Source organism: Pinus tabuliformis, chromosome 9 (assembly GCF_031772625.1).
Source record: "Pinus tabuliformis cultivar Carrire ecotype Pingquan chromosome 9, CPIR1, whole genome shotgun sequence".
NCBI lineage: Eukaryota > Viridiplantae > Streptophyta > Pinopsida > Pinales > Pinaceae > Pinus > Pinus tabuliformis.
In genome coordinates, this window is record NC_142307.1 from 207,589,415 (window position 1) to 207,608,439 (window position 19,025).

General features: G+C 36.9%; 1 protein-coding gene and 1 pseudogene across 1 annotated transcript; one reads left to right on the plus strand and one right to left on the minus strand.

Annotated features, from left to right (window-relative positions):
- Positions 1–6,184: 6,184 nt before the first annotated feature.
- LOC149147874 (uncharacterized) lies at positions 6,185–7,171 on the plus strand. Its single transcript, XM_089441989.1, has one exon. The coding sequence runs from the start codon at positions 6,185–6,187 to the stop codon at positions 7,169–7,171; it is 987 nt and encodes a 328-aa protein (XP_089298115.1).
- A 9,716-nt stretch (positions 7,172–16,887) lies between these two features.
- On the minus strand, positions 16,888–17,613 carry LOC149147875 (putative UPF0481 protein At3g02645 pseudogene; annotated as a pseudogene).
- Positions 17,614–19,025: the final 1,412 nt, after the last annotated feature.

Below are 19,025 nucleotides of genomic sequence, written 5' to 3' on the forward strand. Positions count from 1 at the left end.
GTCACACAATACAATCTATGTGATAAGAAAAGAAGATTATCTCACAATTCAATATATATCTTGTACATTATATTTTCGTAAATAAGCTATATATATGTATATATATCTATATATATATATATATATGTATATATATATATATATGTATATATATATATATATGTATATATATATATATAATATATATATATATATATATATATATATTTCTATATATATGTATATATATATATATATATATGTATATATATATATGTATATATATATATATATATATATATGTATATATATATGTATATATATATATGTATATATATATGTATATATATGTATATATGTATATATATATGTATATATATATATATATATATATATATATATATATATATATATATATATTAACATATACATCATTTAATGCAGTTGCATAGAATAACTTCAAGCTGAATACCTATTCACCTAGTAAAATTGTAACATTTGCCCAAACTTTGCAAAACTCCAGTAAAATATAAAGTAGTACATTATTTATTTTTAATGATAATGTGGCGTGAAAATTACAAATACCAACCATTGGTAACCTGCACAATTACAAAGGCCCATCAAAATCCCTCATTATGTAAAACATCCCTCAGCTATAATGGACGACCTTCAATATGTAAAACAAACTGCACACAAAATGTTATAGATTCAGAACACTCTTAAACCATAGAAAAAATAAATAACACTCCTTTTCAAACCATAATTAAACAAGAAAAAACAAGCAAGAAAAATTAGTAGGCCATAGAAAAACCATTTATCATAATAAGAATTGAAAGACTAAAGAAGAGTTAGTTGAATATACCAACAATGAGATGTTCCTATCACTTCCCCTACTATTTGACAAGAGATTTAAAATTTTCTAAACAAACACGTTTTCAAAATGTAACTCAAAAAATGTAAAATAACCCACTACTATGGATTTCATAAAATAAATGCAACCACGTTTCATTTTTTTTTAATATTTTGTTTTCGGTTGAGAATAAAGCCAATGTTCATTCCGATTGGCACAGAGCAGAGGAGCCGAGGGCGAAAATAGGGTTTCCAATGTGCTGATACCATTGCAGGGCTGGAGGTGGTATTCTCTCGATTCGCAGCACTGTATCGCAAAGGTCAAGAGCTGACCGACCGAATGGGGGCAGAGGGGTCTATTGGGACCCCTACTTTCAAACAGATAATCATGCAGAAGCAGAGGCAAAATAAGGAGGAAGGGGTCAAGATTTCTGGGCTTGACAATAACAAGCAGAAAGGCAAAAGGAATAAGGAGAAAATACAAGGGGAAACTGACAAGCCAGACAGCTCAACGGAAGGCAAAGGCACAGTGGGTGAAAGCCTGACAGGAACTAAAGACAAAATCACCTCAATAATTAAATCATCAGAAAACGAGGAACGACAAGCTGAAGAAGACAGGGAGCAAACAGATAATAGGCAAGGAAAGCCGGAAAAGGAGGGGGAGACAAGCACAAGACCCAATAAAAACTCTTCATCAAATGGGTTCTGCAAACCAAAAAAGACCAATAACCTCAAGGTAGTAATAACTGACCCAGAGATACAGGCATACAGAGAGCACATGGCAGAACATGCTGTCATTTGCAAATTTATGGGCATTTGGCCATCTGAAAGGACTCTTTGTCATTGGATCAGACAACAATGGAAGCCGAAGGGGGATGTAAAGCTTCATTTGGGAGCCAAGGGCTTCTTCACAGTTGTATTCTCCAACCTGGAAGAAAAGGATAGAATCTTTGAGGGTGGCCCATACTTTTTGGCTTCAGCTGGTCTGTACATGTGACCATGGAAACCAAACTTCGCCCCAGAGAAAGAATATTTCACCCAAGTCCCAGCCTGGATTTGTTTTTTCTCTCTCCCAATAGATTATTGGGGTCTGAATGCCTTGAAACAAATTGCTGACCAGTTGGGAACATTTATCAAGGCCTCAGAAGCAACTTTACAAAAGAGATATACATCTTACGCAAGAATATGTGTTGAAATGGACGTTTCCGGGGCACTGCATGAGGGGCTCTGGCTGGAATAAAGGGACGAGGATTACTTTCAGGCCGTAGATTATGAGCAGATTCCCTTCCGGTGCCGCAAATGTCATGAACATGGGCATTTTATGAGAGATTGCCCTCTGATTAGGAAGGAAGAAGAGACCGAAACAACACAAGCCAACAAAGATAAAGAAACCTTCATAAAACCTAAGTCTAGACAGAGAGCAAACAGAAGGAAGAATAATAAAGGTAATACAGGCAAAAACAACCACAACAACTCTTTTGTGATCTTAGATCTTGAAACAGATTCGGAGGACAAGCTCAAAACCCTAACATCAGATGCAGGGCATGATGAAAAGGAAGAACCAACCAGGGAAGGAATGGGGGAAGGGAACCTCAACAATGAAGTTCAAATGAAGGAGAGAAAAGAGGAGACAGAAGAAGAAACTGACATGCTCACCAGTGATGGTGGAAGTGAGGATCAAGAATGGGAAGAGGCGCTAGCCAAGGAGGGGATGAACCTACCAGTAACTGCAGAGAACTGGAAGGCCCAAGGAATAGAGAATGCATCGGAAGAAGAAATCGGGAAGGTAAACGACCTGTTCAAAGCAAGGCAAAAAGCAGAATTAGAGAAGCAGAATAGGAAGCTAGGTATAGTAAAAGGCAATAGTTTCCATTCGAAAAGTCTTTTATGGAAATCATCTAGCTCAAAGCAGAAGAAAAGAAGAGGTCGTAGAACCAGTGGTGAAGTTCTACAGGAGCTAGGCACGATAATGATAAACTCAGGGAAGATGAAAGCGCTTAGCGCCTTCCAGTCCTTCCAATGAAAATTAGTTAAACATGAAGATCATCTCATGGAATGCAAGAGAGCTTAACAGCCATTCAAAACACAGAATCTTAAAGCAGAAAATCCAGAAATACAGACCGGAAATTATGTTCTTTCAAGAAACTAAATGCAGCAGTTCTAGTATCAACAGTCTTTGTAGGAAGCTTGGGAGAAATTTAGAAGTTCTAGAGATTGAGAGCCAGGGACGAGAAGGAGGTCTTGCAACTATTTGGGATACAAGGGAAATCCAGATTTTATCAGCTGAGGCGAACAAACACTTCATAGCGGTGGATTTTCAACCCACAGGTAACTCTGGGTCTTTCCTTTGCATCAACATTTATGGTCCTCAGAAATTAGAAGATAAAATAAACTTTTTGAATTCAATAACCAAACTTATTGAAAGATATCCAAGGTCTAAGCGTATACTGGGGGGTGATTTCAATATGATAACCACCCTTCTGGAAAAAAAAGGGGGTCTAAGGAAACTTAATAGGGACGCGGAAGCCTTTACAAGTTTCATTGAAACTGTCAAAATGGTAGACATATACCCCAAGAGTGGCATGTTCACCTGGAAAAACAGAAGGGGGGGAGAGAGGTTAATAGCTTCACGCTTGGATAGATTTTTAATCTCAGAAAGCATTATCATGGATGGTATAACAGCAGAATCAGATATCCTTCCCAGTGGTGGGTCGAATCATTGGCCGATCTCGCTTATTGTTGAAGTTCAGGGTACTCCAAGGAATAAACCATTCAGATTTGAAAAATTTTGGTTATACCACCCTAACTTCATCGAGATGGTTGAGAAATGGTGGTCTGAACCCCTGGAGGCAAGAGGCTCCAAAATGTTTAATCTACAAAGTAGGCTGAAAGCAACTAAAGAAAAGATAAAAGAGTGGAACAGAACGGTTTTTGGAAATATATTCCAGGAAAAATCCATTCTAGAGAACAAACTGGAACAGATTCATAGAGATGGAGCAGCAGGAAATTATAGTGTCGAAGCGTTTGAGCAGGAAAAATTTCTTTCACAGCAGTGGCACAAAAGATGTATACAAGAAGAGGTACTTTGGAAACAGAAATCTAGAGTCCAGTGGCTAAAAGAGGGGGAGCAGAATACAAAAATTTTTCATAGGTCGGCTCTAGACCATAGAAGTGCTAACAGGATTCTTGAGCTGAAAAACAATGAAGGGGAGATATTAAAGAATCACAACGATATATCTGCTCTGCTCTCAAATCACTTCAGCTCAATTGCACAGGAACCGCCTATAAACAGAGAGGATGCCATCAAGGAACTTACAACAGCCATTCCTAAATCCATCACCTCAGATCAGAATTGGGCCCTTTGCAGGGAAATCTCTTTGGAGGAGGTAGAGGAGGCAATCAGGAGTATGCCTAATGATAAAGCACCAGGTCCAGATGGATTCACCATCAACTTCTACAAGGCTTGTTGGAACACTATTAAGCAGGAGGTATGGGAGGTAGTTGAGGACTCCAGACGCTCAGGTACTATTCTAAAATCCATCAAATCCACCTTTTTAGCGCTCATTCCTAAGGTGGAAGAAGCAAAGACACCTGATAAATTCAGACCTATTGCCCTATGTAATGTTATCTATAAAATTATTTCAAAAGTCATAGCTAATAGACTAAAGTCGATTCTTCCTGGTATCATTTCGGAAGAGCAATCGGGCTACGTTGAGGGTAGACAAATTCTAGATAACATCTTGTTAGCACAGGAGATGATTCACTCACTTCATTCGAGAAAAGAGGCAGGAATGCTAATGCAATTAGATTTATCAAAAGCTTATGACAAAGTAAGCTGGAGATACCTTGAAGCTGTTTTGGATGCATTCGGTTTCTGCAGGATCTGGATCAAGTGGATACTTGCTCTCATTAAATCTCCAAGAATTCAATCCTTGTCAATGGCGCTCCCTCAGCTCCTTTTACTCCTTCACGGGGAATAAGACAGGGGGATCCCCTATCCCCGTTCCTATTCGTAATCCTAATGGAAGGACTAAGCAGAATCATAGCCAAGAAGAAAGCATAAGGATCTATAAAAGGTCTGCAACCGATAAGATCGTTACGAGCCACAACACATCAACAGTTCGTGGACGACACCATGTTACATGGTACCCCCACTGTGAAGGAGGCTGTGGCTTACAGGGGTATCCTTGATCTCTTTAGTCGAGCCTCTGGCATGGAAATTAATTTTTCTAAGTCCACAATTTTCTTTTTCAACTCTCATCCGGCAGTCCAAACTCACTTAGCCCAGCTTCTTGGATTCAGGATTGGGTCCCTTCCTTCGAAATATCTAGGGGCTCCCCTGACTCTGAAACCTTGGCAGAAAACTCACTGGGAGAAGGTTCTAGCCAACATGGAGAAAAAGTGCAAGCACTGGACGCACAGAGCCCTAAACCTGGCGGGTAGACTTATCTTAACCAAGGTTGTTCTGCAAGCAATTCCGCAATATTTACTTTCTATGCTTCCAGCTCCCAAGGGCATTCTGCAACAAATGAGAAACATACAGAGATCCTTTCTATGGAATGGGAATGGGGATAAGAAGAAATGGGCGTTGGTGGCGTGGAACAAGCTATGCCAGCCAAAATCTATGGGGGGGCTGAACTTAGTAGATCCTTGAGTGGTCAACAGAACCTGTGGAGCTAAGATTTGGTGGAAATGGATTAAAGAACCCAATTTACCTTGGGCGAGGCATTGGAAGGAAAAATACACACCAGACTGTGATACTCAGGACCTCAGAAAACTACAGGAAGTCCCGGGAGGTTCGTCAATATGGAACCATGCCAGGAACAACAGGAGCTTAGTACAGGAGCACAGCTTTTGGGAGATTCGCAATGGAAGGCTTGCCATGTTCTGGGAAGATGCATGGTAGCAATTCCCTAAACTGGATACCCGAGAGCTATCTACCCTCAAGCGAATAAGTCAAAACGAGGGTAGATACAGATTTAATCAATATTAGATTCAAAGAAGTAGGGATCAGATCTGGAGGGACTGGATTAATTTAAATCCTGGGAGCACAGAGGAGAACAACGAAATCTTTCAGCAACTCAATGAGAGAATCCTCAAAAGGAAGATTCGGAAAACTGAAGAGGATGATAAGCTAAGATGGGGTTTAAAAGGTAATGGTAATTTCTCATTAAAAGAAGCTAGGGACATAATAGAAAAGGAAGAACAGGTAGAGGCCGTGCCCTGGTGCAGCAAAGTTTGGGACAGCCTATTCTGGCCGAAAATCAGGACCTTCCTCTGGCTTCTAATGAGAAACAAGACTTTAACTTGGGAAAACTTGTGCAAGAAAGGTTTCAGGGGACCCTCAAGATGCCCTATGTGCCTCGTCGCAGAGGAATCTATAAACCACCTATTTAATGCTTGTGAATGGGCAAATCAGTTATGGAACTGGATGGAAGGAATTCTCAGTTGTTCTGCCCAAGATAGAGAATCCATTCACAGAACCATACTGAACTGGAAAAAAGACTTCTCCAACATACTAAGAGTCAACAGCATATGGAAGTCTGTTCCAGGCTTCTTACTGTGGTCAATTTGGAAGGAGCATAACCGTAGAATATTTCAAGACGAACACAGGAACATAGAGTTCTCTAAAGACAATATAATAACCAATATTCAACAGCTAATTCAAACGAAATGCAGAGAGGAGTGTAACGAGAAACCTTCAGCACAAGACTTACACATTTTGAATTGCTTTCGTCTGGAAGCCACCAGCAGCATCACAGCTTCAAGACACAGAACGCAGTCTTCCTCACAGATCGACAAATGGCAGCGTCAGCCGGAAGGTGGATTGAAGCTGAATTTTGATGGGGCCTCGAGAGGCAATCCCGGCATGGCAGGAATTGGAGGGGCATTACGTAACCGGCATGGAGAAATTCTACATATATATTACAGAGCACTTGGGGAAAGCACAAATAATGAGATGGAATTTGCAGCGCTTGAGCATGGTCTGAGAATTTTAAAATCCCTACGTAGTTGCAATGTAATTGTGGAGGGGGATTCATCACTGGTTATATCAACAGCTAAGAGGATTCAGGGAGGCACTAAGGCAAACAAATCCACAAAACATTGGCGGCTCGCCAAGGTGACAGAGAATGTAGCAGAACTAATGGCTGGAATGAAAGGCCTAGTCTTTCATGCGGTAAGACGCAAGGCGAACGGGTTTGCGAACTACCTAGCGAATTGTGGCGTGGACAATCAGGACAGGGGGTGGGACAGCTGTTGGGAGGAGGTGGACTGCCCGAACCTGAAGGCAAGATGTTTACAGTTGGCACAACAAGATCTATACGAAACCGACCGGGCTTGACCGGCAACGGTTTCTGTTTCCGGGACCGTAATCCTGGAGTTACCGGTAACAGCTTGGGATTTCATCACGGGAGCTGGACGACTAGACAGATGCGGTGGTGGTCATCATGGCAAGAGAAGGCCAAATATGGAAACTATCAATATGGTTCATGCCACGAGAGATTCCGTAGAGTCCGCTTGCGAGAAAGGGACAGCTGGCTCAACCTTGATGGGAAGGCTTTCAGCTACATTTATGTTAGGTCAAGGAGAAGATGTGTGATTTGTGCGGATATCTTTCGAACTAATAACGAAAGTACCTCCACTCTGCATCGTAGGGGAGAGCGCATTATGGGAAACTCCATGGAAAACAATTATTTAACGGAGAGTCGTGGCTCTGCTTCTTTTACCTCAGCTCAAAGCACTGCGAGAGACCACAACTTTTCTGTCTGTAGAAGTGATCACAGCGATAAGTTCAGAGGGTATAGTATGGAGGCGGGGAGCTGCAGGTGTTCGGCAGCCCACCATGAACTACGAACAGCGCAGAACATGTACGAGACCAGAGCAGCAGCCAGGAGCAAGCGCAAGATAGCGGAACTGGAAGCGTCTGTGAAAGAGGAAGAAGCGCAGCGACCGGAGGGGATCACTGCAGAGGAGGTTGCCTGGTTACATGACCCTCGCACTCCTTCCAAAAGATCCACTCAATATGTTCGGACCAAAGCGAAGAGCTGGAGAATCATAACTCTCCTTGCGAAAGCCCTGGATTCAAAGGAAGAAGGGAAGCAGCAATCTAGGAAGGGGAACTCCACTTTGGAGGATCAGTTAGCTAAATTTCATGAAATCCATGAATCGCTGGATCGAAGAATCTCCACAGTGCATGATGTTGTAGAAACTGTCAACAAGAAATTGACTCTGCTTATCAGGCTTCTTCAGCAAACTCTGAGCCCGAACCCCCTGATGCAGGAGCAAAAGATGAAGGAAGCACAGGAATTCCAATCCATGCAAGATATGCAGGCCAGAGTTGACAAGCACGTTCTGGACGTGGGCTTAGACACAGTCAGTCGAATTGGCGGATTTCCTCGCACCGGCGGGTTTCCTTAGTTTCTTCTTTATGTTTGTCTTATGTCTTCTGTCATGGCTTCGACTTTATGCTAGATAATTATGTTTTTCTGTCACTCTGCTTCTGTCATGGCTTCGGTCTCTTGCAAGATAGCTATGTTACTTTGTTTCTGTCCAAGTTTTTATAGTGTTGTGGCGATAAGTTATTGTTTTAAGAGTAAGCCGCCCTGCGTGGTGTGCAGCTTAGTTTTGAAAGCTCAGGGCTGGTTATCAGCACGTTTTACTTGGTCCATCTAAGGTTCGATCTACTTCGGCAGACTTTTTTGTAACATCTTTTGTTCTATAATATAAATATCTGACTTACAAAAAAAAAAGAGAATAAAGCCACATTTGGCACCATTTCATTTCGAAGTTTGAAAAAAACACATTTCAAAAAATGTAATGTAACCCACCACTATATGTTTCAAAAATAATACAACCATGTTCCATTATTTGGTAAAAAATTATTTTAAACAAGGTTTAAACACCTAATTTAGATGTGTAAGAAATTTAGAATTTATAATTCCATCCGTTGATGTAGTGGTGACAATGAGAATATGTTGGAATCTTTCAATTTAAACAATCAGATAAAAACGATTAATTAAGAAAATGATTAAAGTGGCCAATTCCAATAGGGGGGACGCCTATCAATGTAATTAAATATGAACTTTCCTAAATTTACTTAGCTATCTGTAGGTTCAAGTAAAAAACATAAATGAAATTGAAATAAGTTTTATTCAATATTATTTATTTTGATATTATCTATAATAGATTATCCATAACATGATATAAGTCAATCGTATTTGAATTTAATATAGGTAAAAAAATAGTATATGATAACATTTATATAATTTTATATAATGTTATCAACTTTCCTAAATTTACTTAGCTATCCAAGTATTTCAGTCAATTCCTTATGATTGAAATAAGTTTTATTCAATTTGAAAAGATGCGGAGATGTAAAAGTTACTAATAAGTTTCATTCGATTTTATTTTGTTTGAGGTTATCTACAAGAGCTTAGTCATTATATATATATATATATATATATATATATATATATATATATATATATATATATATATATATATATATATATATATATATATATATATATATATATATTATATATATATATATATATATATATATATATATATATATATATATATATATATCTGTGTGTGTGTTCTATTTGTTGCACTTTTTACAATCCAATATGAATTATGGAAGATGTGAATAATAAGAATGTGATTAGTTACAAATAGTTTACAACTTCAACAAGAAAATATTTCAATTAAATGAATATTTTATTTGAGATGAAAATTTTATTTTATTTATGTTTGAATTATTGTGACAAAGAAATCAATGCACATCGTCAATAATTTTTTTTTCTTACATTAAATCAATGCAAAAAGTTAATCTAATTACCTTGAAATTAGTATACACCATACATTTAGAGACATCAAATCACAAATCAACATCTTCACTTAAATCAATGCATCTAATGCAAGCAATCAAAAAGGGTCATTAATCGACATCTATGTTAAAATCAATGCATCTAATGCAAACAATCAAATAGGTTTCGAAATCAACATCTACATTGAAATCAATGAATCTAATGTAAGTAATAAAATAGGATTAGAAATCACATCTACACTGAAATCAATGTATATAGTTCTAGAAATGAAAGAGGATTAGATATCAACATCTACACTCAAACCAATGCATCTAATTCAAGAAATCAGGATTGCAAATTAACATCTTTATTTCAATCAATTTATTTGATGCAAGAAAACAAATAGAATTAGAAAGCAACATCTACATAGAAATCAATAAATCTAGTGCAAAAAATTAAATAGGATTAGAACTCAAAATATACGTTGAAATCAATGCATCTAGTGCAAGAAATCTTCTTCCCTTTCTCTCCCCCCTGCATCTATATCTATATCTCCCTCTATCTCTCTTTCTTTGTCTCTATATCTAACCCCCCCAAAAACACACACAATCTCTCTTCATATCTATCTATCTCTCCCTCCATCCCTCTCTCTATCTCTCTCATCTTCCCTCTCTCCCACTTCCATCCATATTTCTATCTTCCTCTTTCTCTCCTTCATTGTCTCTCCATATCTCCTTGTGGACATGTTGAAGAATGTAAATAGTGTCAATCTTCATAACTGTATTTGATTAATGATTAAATGTATTTGTCAGAAGGAAGAAAAGAAAATTTATTTTGAAGCATGCGTTTCATGCTATTTTATTTATTTTCTAGGTCTAAAACCTCCATTGTAGGCTTCTAGGGTTTATGTCATGATTCCTAGTCCTTTTCATCATATAGTAGAGGCTTCTTGGTCTTTTTTTATTAAGAAATGAATTTATTTTGATGTAAATAGAGTCAAATAAGCCTCCTCCACAGAGTTGGCCTCAAAGAGGATAAGTTGGCCTCATTTGGATCATTTTACAACTGATAAGGATTATATATTGGAAGCTACATGACCTGATTTGGAACACAAGACAAGCAAGTTCAATCTATCGTAGCTGTAGAAAAAAAGGAAGAGTGAAATACCTAAGGAGAAGGAGAAAATCCTAACAAAGAAGAAGGAGACTTTTGTCAAGTAAGAAGAAGCGAATTTTTTCTTTTTTCTGCCACACGTGTCATTTTCTGAGTTGTTGTAGGAGGGATAAAATTTCAGATCTGCAATAGGGCCAAAATTATGGAAGAGGAGGGGTAAAATTCTATGTCGTAGTTGGGTTAAAGTTGTTTGACTAGAAGAGACTATCAATTTTTTGTTAATAATCTTAGAACACTGACTTGGTTGAGTGAGGGAAGTCTTTTGGTCTAGTCTAAGGTATTAAATTATCTCAACTTGATTTGAATCTACTGGTGGAAGAGTTTGACTGGGCTTTCCCCTTCATAGGGGGTTTTAGCCTCATTTGAGTACCTGTATCTAGTGTAATTGATATTTATGGTTTTTATATGATTATTTCTTAATGAGAAGAAGATAAAATAAGAACTTAAGGAAAGTTAAAAATATATCGTAATATCACAAGTAATTGTCAACATAAGAAATTATTTATGCCTTTCTTATTTTCTACAAAACATACACATTGTTTCTCCATATATATCCATATCTCCTTCCCTCTCCCTATCCATCTCTCTTTCTCTTCTCCCTCTCTTGCTCCCCTTCTATCTCTCTTCTTGCCTACTCTCCTCTCTCCCTCTCTCCATCTCCCTAGTTACTCCCTCTCACTTTCTCTCAACCTATCTCTCTTTGTCTTTCTTCTTACCTCCATCTCTCTCCCCTCCAAATCCATCTCTCTCTCTCTCACTCCCTCTTTCCTCTCACTCTTCCTTCATCTCTCTTACTCTCCCACCTATGTCTGTCTCTCCCCCTCATCTCTCTCTCTCTCTCTCTCTCTCTCTCTCTCTCTCTCTCTCTTCATCATTCAATTATGTCATTATATCCCTCCCTTTCTCATCCTACCCGCCCCTTCTCTTCATCTATCCTTATTTGTTTTTCTATCTCACCCCCAAACATACACACTCTTCCTCCATCTCTCCCTTGTCACTCCCTCTCTCTCTCTCCACCTTTCTCTCCCTATGTATTTCTTCTTCCCTCCCTATATTTTCCTCCAACTCCATGTCTCTCTCCCTCTCTTTCTCCTCCACTCTCTCCTCGTCTCCCGATCACCATATTTGTGTCTCCCTCTTCTCTCTCTTACTCTTCTCTCCCTCTCTCTTTCCTCTCCTTCTCTCTTTCTTCGCTCCTCTTCTCTCCCCCTCACTTTATCTCCATCTCTTCCTTGTCACTCCCTTTATGTCTCCACCTCTATAACTTTCGGTCTTTGTTCTTTCCTCCCATATATATTTGGAGGTAATATACATCCAAATATATTAATATGTATTATAATATAATTTTTTTTTTATATTATGTCAAAGTTGATATTATATCAATTGAAAATTATTAAATTTAATAATATTAAAATTAAAATAGAATTATATTGAATTTTTAATATTAATATCATATTTAATAATAATAATAATAATAGTAATAATTATTTAATATTAGATCTAATGAGGTTTTTATATGACATGATAATAGAAATTAGAATAAAATTACATCAAATTAATATGACAACTTTTATTATAACTTTGACTTACTTGTCTTTAAAAGTTTTAATATATCCATAAAAAATAGTTTTTCCTTTTAAAGGTTGATCTTATAATATAGATTTAATTAAAACAAATACTAAAAAAATTTAGAGCCATTTTATATATAACTTAAAGGAGTTTTTATTCTTTGTGTTAAATTAACCTTTTTCTTTTGATTTAAGAAACAATATTGACTTTGATAAAGAGTAAAGATGTTTAAAATTTTACACAATCTAGAATTTTAATGTGCTAAAAACTTTTGTGGAAGGTAAATTTATGATCCATTCAAATTCAAGGTATATGATCAGGTATATTTTGAGCATGGACAAACATACTTAGAAATTGTCCCCATACTAGGTCGTAGAATGCACCTCTCGGTGCAATAACATAATTTTTTTCTAATGAACTATTCATAACCTAGATCTAGTTGAATTTTTATTTTCAGTAAACTAATATCATATCGACTTGTTTAAATTATTAATGGATTAAATTTTATATCTTTCACGATTCTAATTCTATGGAATTCACATAAGGATCCTATCTTGAAAATATTATTTTTACAAAGGCTCGATTGAACTTAGTAGCTCGACTGAGTCTCTAGTTAACCACGTAAATGGCTTGATCAATGGTTTCTTAAACCATGTTCAATCTAATTGAATTTAAAATTGAAGTGCTTGATTGATATTATTATGTCCTAAAAACCATAATTTTAGCACCTCTTATACATATTTCTGTGTAACACCATTTTCTACCCTAGCGGACTTAGGGAAAAAAATTTCCTTTAAGTGGTGACGTTGATCATGTTGGATTCATGAAGGAATCATCTATCCAATGGCATATGAGTTTGACATTTTCAAATTCATATAATATTTTTCATCTAATTTCTTTTAAACATAATGCTTGAAATTGTTTTTGAGAGTTTCAAAGAGGCTAAATAAAAAATCAATAACATAAAATATACACAACCAAAAAATTTCAAAAGAGTACTCTTGGATTTTCAATTCATTTAAATAGTTGAAAAAAATCTTACATGAACTCATGTTTCTACAAATCGCAATTGAAAAATTACTTAGCCAACATCGAAAAATAATAAAAAATAAACTTTTGGTATGAAAACTTAGTTCTCTCTGTGTAGATCATGCTCATATATATATATATATATATATATATATATATATATATATATATATATATATATATATATATATATATATATATATATATCTATATATTACACATTTTAGACTAAGGTATGTTATGCGAACACATGCATGCTTCTTAACATGCACAAAAATTTGCAAGGACAAACATCTCATTTAATGGAAAATTGACATATTATCCAATACTAAAATATTTTACAAAAAATATTATTAAGAACAAAACATAATTCCCAAAAATTTTCCATTTACTCTGAATCAAAATTCACAATGCTTATATAAATTTTGAGGGCTTCAAGTCGATAAAAGAGTAAAATTTTGACATGTAACCCATCTTGGTGCATTCATCCGTGGGGAATACGGAAATTGTGAGAGGAATAAATAGAGGGATACATGAGGGGGGGAAGAGGGGGGGATTGGAAAAGGGGTACACAGAAAGGGGGGATTAACTAAATAAAGAAAGAGAGAAAGAGAGAAGGAGAGGGAAAATATAAAGAGAAATGAGAAAAGAAGAAAGAGAGGGGAGTGAATATAGAAATGGAGAGGAAGATAGAGTGAGGGATAGGGAGAGGTAAAGGGAAAGAAATAAATAAATAAAGGAGTAAATAAAGAGGGGCCTTCTGGAAGGTGTAAGAGAGAGGGAGGGGTAGGAGGAAAACATAGGAAGAGTGAGAGAGAGAATGGGATAGCGAAAGAGAGAGGGAGTACATGTGTGGTAGAGAGATAGAGAGAGGATTAGGGAAGGAGAGAAAGGAGGATATAGGAGGGATACATAAGAGGAGAGAGAGAGGAAAATAGATAAGGGGAGATAGAAATGTAGGTAGAGGGAGTGGGAAGTACATAGAGATGTGTGGAGGGATAGAGGGACAGATGGTGAGATAGAGAGAAAAATAGAGGGATTTAGAGAGAGTGTGTGTGTAAAATAGAGGGGGAGAGAGATTGTGTGTGTGAGACAAGGAAAGGAAGAGAGGGAGGGGTAATAGAAAAAGGGAGAGAGAGAGAGATAGAAAGAAGGAGAGACAGGGGGAATTATAAATTGTGAGAGAGGCTTAAGGAATAAGAGTGAGAGAGAGAGAGAGAGAGAGAGAGAGAGAGAGAGAGAGAGAGAGAGAGAGAGAGAGAGAGTGAGAGAGAGAGAGAGGGTGGTGTAAGGAAATGGGGAGAGAGATAGTAACGACGAAAACATGAGGTGGAGAGATATAAAGGGATAAGGAAAGGGTCTAAGAAAGGGGCGAGGACTAGAGAGAGGGAGAGAGGGAAAACGAGTATATTGAAAGGGGGGAGAAAAAGAGTATAGAGAAAGGAGGGAGAAAAAGAGTGATAGGGAAAGGAAAAGATATAGAGGGGTGGGGAATAGGGGAGGCATAAAATATGATATGGAAATAATTAGGGATGGGGGGGAGAGGCTTAGTGGGCAAAGAGAGAGTCAGAGAGAGAGAGAGAGGGTTAGGGAAGGGGTAGCTGGGAGAAAGAGAGAGTGACGGATAGTGAGAATTGGGAGGGATGGTGAGAGAAAGAGTGAGTGATGGAGAGAAAAACATGTGTATATTATTGTGGTAGATGTTTGTTATTGAAACATGTGCACATTATAAATGCACACATGCTAGGATAATGTGCACACATTATAAAATTCAAAAATTAATTGCTAGCTTCACCATTTTCCATTACATGGTGGTAAAGGTGGCCACTTTAGTTTTAAGTTCATATTTACAAACCCCTTGTTCCACATATAGACAAAATAGCCGGACCATGCATATTTTTTCACCATAGATATAGAAAAGTGGGTGTGTCTATATAAAAATTATCAAAAAATAACTTTGCATAAAATCTATTTGTTATTTACAATGATGCAAATTTGCTTCGAAAGACTCACATACCAAATTTGAGCCTAATGCTAAAATATACATTATGTTTTATAGAAAAATAACATACTAATATCATGAAAGCAATTTTTTTTTTAACGATACAAATTTACCATAGATTAAAGTTATATATTTAAAAAGACAATTCCATTATATATATGTCATCTCTTTGCACCATGTCTTAAAAATATGTGTAAATATCTCTAATAATTCTTCTTAGTAATAACATTTATAATTTTCAGAAGGCCCTAATAAATTTAATGTACAATATTTATCTTATCATATTTAATGAAAATGCATGCTTACATTCCTCTCTCCTTTTGGAAAACAATGAGTAATCTATTTAATGGAAATGTATACTCACATTCATCTTTTTAGAAAAGAAAAAATGTTCTGCCTTTAAATATAATTTTGTATATTTGTTACTACATTAGAAAATAAAAAACTAAAATCAAAATTTCAATATATAAATAAAAAAATACCAGAACTAAAATCAAAATTTCAATATATAAATAAAAAAATACCAGAAGTAATTATGGATAATGTCAAAGATATAATATAGAGGTGTTTTGCATTAAAATTTCAATAAATAAATTAAAAAATACCGGATGTAATTATGGATAATGTTAAAGATATAATATAGGGGTGTTTTGGTAAAGTGAAAGGTTATTTCCCTCCCAAAAAAATAAAAAATAAAATTGAAAATCAGTATGTAGTGGGTTGCAAGTGCTTCATGATTAGAAAACAACGTAACACTCTCACATGTCTAATAATCCAAGAACTTAGCTACTCTCACTAGACCTGCCGAGAAGCCCATGAAAAGGCAATCACATGGTAAGATGCCACCCATGTGTACAGAGAAAATCGGCTACATATATGAAATCTATTAGGAGGTTACGTAGAAAATCTAGTTTTTTGTATTAGATCTACAGTTATAGGTTAAGAGTTGGCCATGTTAAATGATAAAAATGCAAGAGTTGAGTGGGTCATGTTAAATGATAAAAATGCAAGGCTAACCAGATCCCAAAACAGCTCGCAATGGACCATATTTCTCCCTGGAACCATTTAGTCAAAGGCAAAGTAAAATGTGAAGAAGAATAGCAAATAACTAGCTTAAATAATAAATATGTTGCGAAGGCACAGGGTAAAAAAGGTATCGCGTCATTTGTGTGAAGCAATACCTTGTGGGTTTGTCATTGTTTTGAAAAGGCTGACTTCGCTATTTCACTTCTCGTCTTCAAATTGACAGACACGTTATGAAGATGAAAAATACAACAATAGATATATGCATATTCTATGTAGACACAAGGTTCTCAATCCTACCCAGTAGGATTGCCGGTGGCTCCCAAATCAATCCACAGCCAACAGAGAATGAACAAGCAAAATAAATGGAAGTCGCAGTTCTACAGGATTCTCTATACTTTCGAATACAAACAGGTGGCGAGATTTCTCTGCGTACCCCTACTGTTTTTCTCAGTTTCTGCAACGATAGACAGAGCAGTACACCTGCAAGCATGTGACGATCAAAAGTATCACTGCAGCTACCAGCGACAGGAACTTCCACGAGGCAAATATATAGTCATTCATAAACTTCACCACGGTAACTTTCCGTTTTCCACGATAACATCTCTTTAAATCACGTACAACTTTGTCTAAATATCCAACATTTATGACACTAGCGCAGTGACCCAAGCTGTTCCATAGGTTCGCAACCTCTCTGTCACTTAGGAGACCGTTACAAATAATTCTGCTCTCTCTCAACAATTTCACATCTTTTATTCCGTCAATCATGTCGTTCATGAAATCTGTATATTCTCTGAAAACAAGCGCACCAGGCGCTGCAGAAGCTTCAAATGCAATCAGATTTCTCAGGATTACCTCTGTGTTGGTGTCGAACTTTAGCTTTGGGAGATAAAGAATGGAAGCTTTCTTATCAAATAGTATTGTGGTGAGATCGCCATCCGTTGGAGAGAATGTGACTCCGGCAAGGTACAATTCGGCCACAGATGGAATAGCCAATTCCTTACGCGAGGGCGGTATGATTTGAGAGGATGGTTCTTTCGCAGTTGTGCTTGCACACTTAAACACACTCAGACGAAGAAGTGTGGCTAACTCCATCAGACACTGCCGAACGGGTCCAGCGTTTATAGATAAGAGAGCTTTCCATAGCAATTTGAAGACTTCTGTAACGGTTGACATGTCCGCTGGATCACTCTCATCGCCATCTTCATCGGTTGGAATTGGAGTAACTGTTGAAATGTTAGCCCTTTTTCGATAGTTGGAAATAGGGCTGGCGATAGCGGAGTACAGAACTGTTGAAGTTATAATTTCAACGCAGCCCAAAAACCACCGAACGAAACCACAAAACCGCCCAGAAGCATATTGCACCGCTTTTCCGGAAAAGCTGTTTCCGTATTTTTGGCTCCGATGAGATTTGGTGAAGACGCGTGGCTCTCACCTGACATCAGACATATCAGAAGGTAAAGTTCTGTAGCATGAGGCCTTCCGATATTCTTCTCCACCGTTCGATTGCTTCCATCGCCCTCCACCGTCGATCATGTGAAGTTGCATATGGGCCCGCATTAAATCAAGGATTGCGTGGAGTGAATTTCAATTTTGGTTGACCGCGGTAAAAGTATTTATTGCATGGTTATTATGATTGGTAGGTGAATTAAATTTTAATGTTTTATATGAATCGGAGGTATGGTGCATTTAAAGAAAGGCATGGTCTGGTCAGTTAAAAACATTTACGACATGTAAAATATTTTTGTGTTTTTTTATTTTTGTTTTCAAAAAAAAATGAAAAGGGGTTGTGTGTTGACTTTTTATAATGTGTGTATGGCACACGGGAGAAAGTTAGTGTGTGTGTTCGCAGCAGCGAAATAGAACCAGAGGATGAAATATTTGGTAATGTTTTGTTTTGACCCTTTGTAATGGAACGGTGAAAACGCAAGGTGAAATGAGAACAAAGCCCGTAATGTTTTATGTGCTGAAGGTTTAATGTTTTATGTGCTGAAGGTTTTGTAAAATCCATGAGCGTATAATGAATTTGTTTTACAGCAGTAAACTTATGTAAATTTTTATATTACAGCAGTAAAGTTTTTGTTACAGCAGTGAATGTAAAAGGGGATTTACAGCAGTAAACCCAGTTCAGTAAATTCTTAGAAATTTTTTTATGATGGTGAAAAACTCTGTCTCTCAGTGAATTTTTTTTAGCTTCTCTGTGCACAAAAATATCCTGTGGAGGTAAAACAGAGCATTGCCTCTGTGTTTAGTTTGAATATTGGTTTTGGTATTTTTCCCATCAAAAATACCCAACAGTGGTATCAGAGCAGGCTTAGGCTCTTTAAAGAAGTTAAAGAAGTTGAAGGGAGAAGGTTTGTAGCTGCAGCAAAACTTCTCAGGCAGACAGAAGACTCAGACATCAAAGGATTCAGGTATTTCAAAAGTTTTTTTTGTGTTGCTGAAGAAACAGTCAGCTGTTTTAAACACACAGTCAAGGATTTAGAGGCATAGATCAGAATACAAGGAATGGCCAGCACAAGCACTGGTATGGGTTTGTTTAACACCCAGCTCCCACAGTTTAATGGGAAGAACTATGACTACTGGTC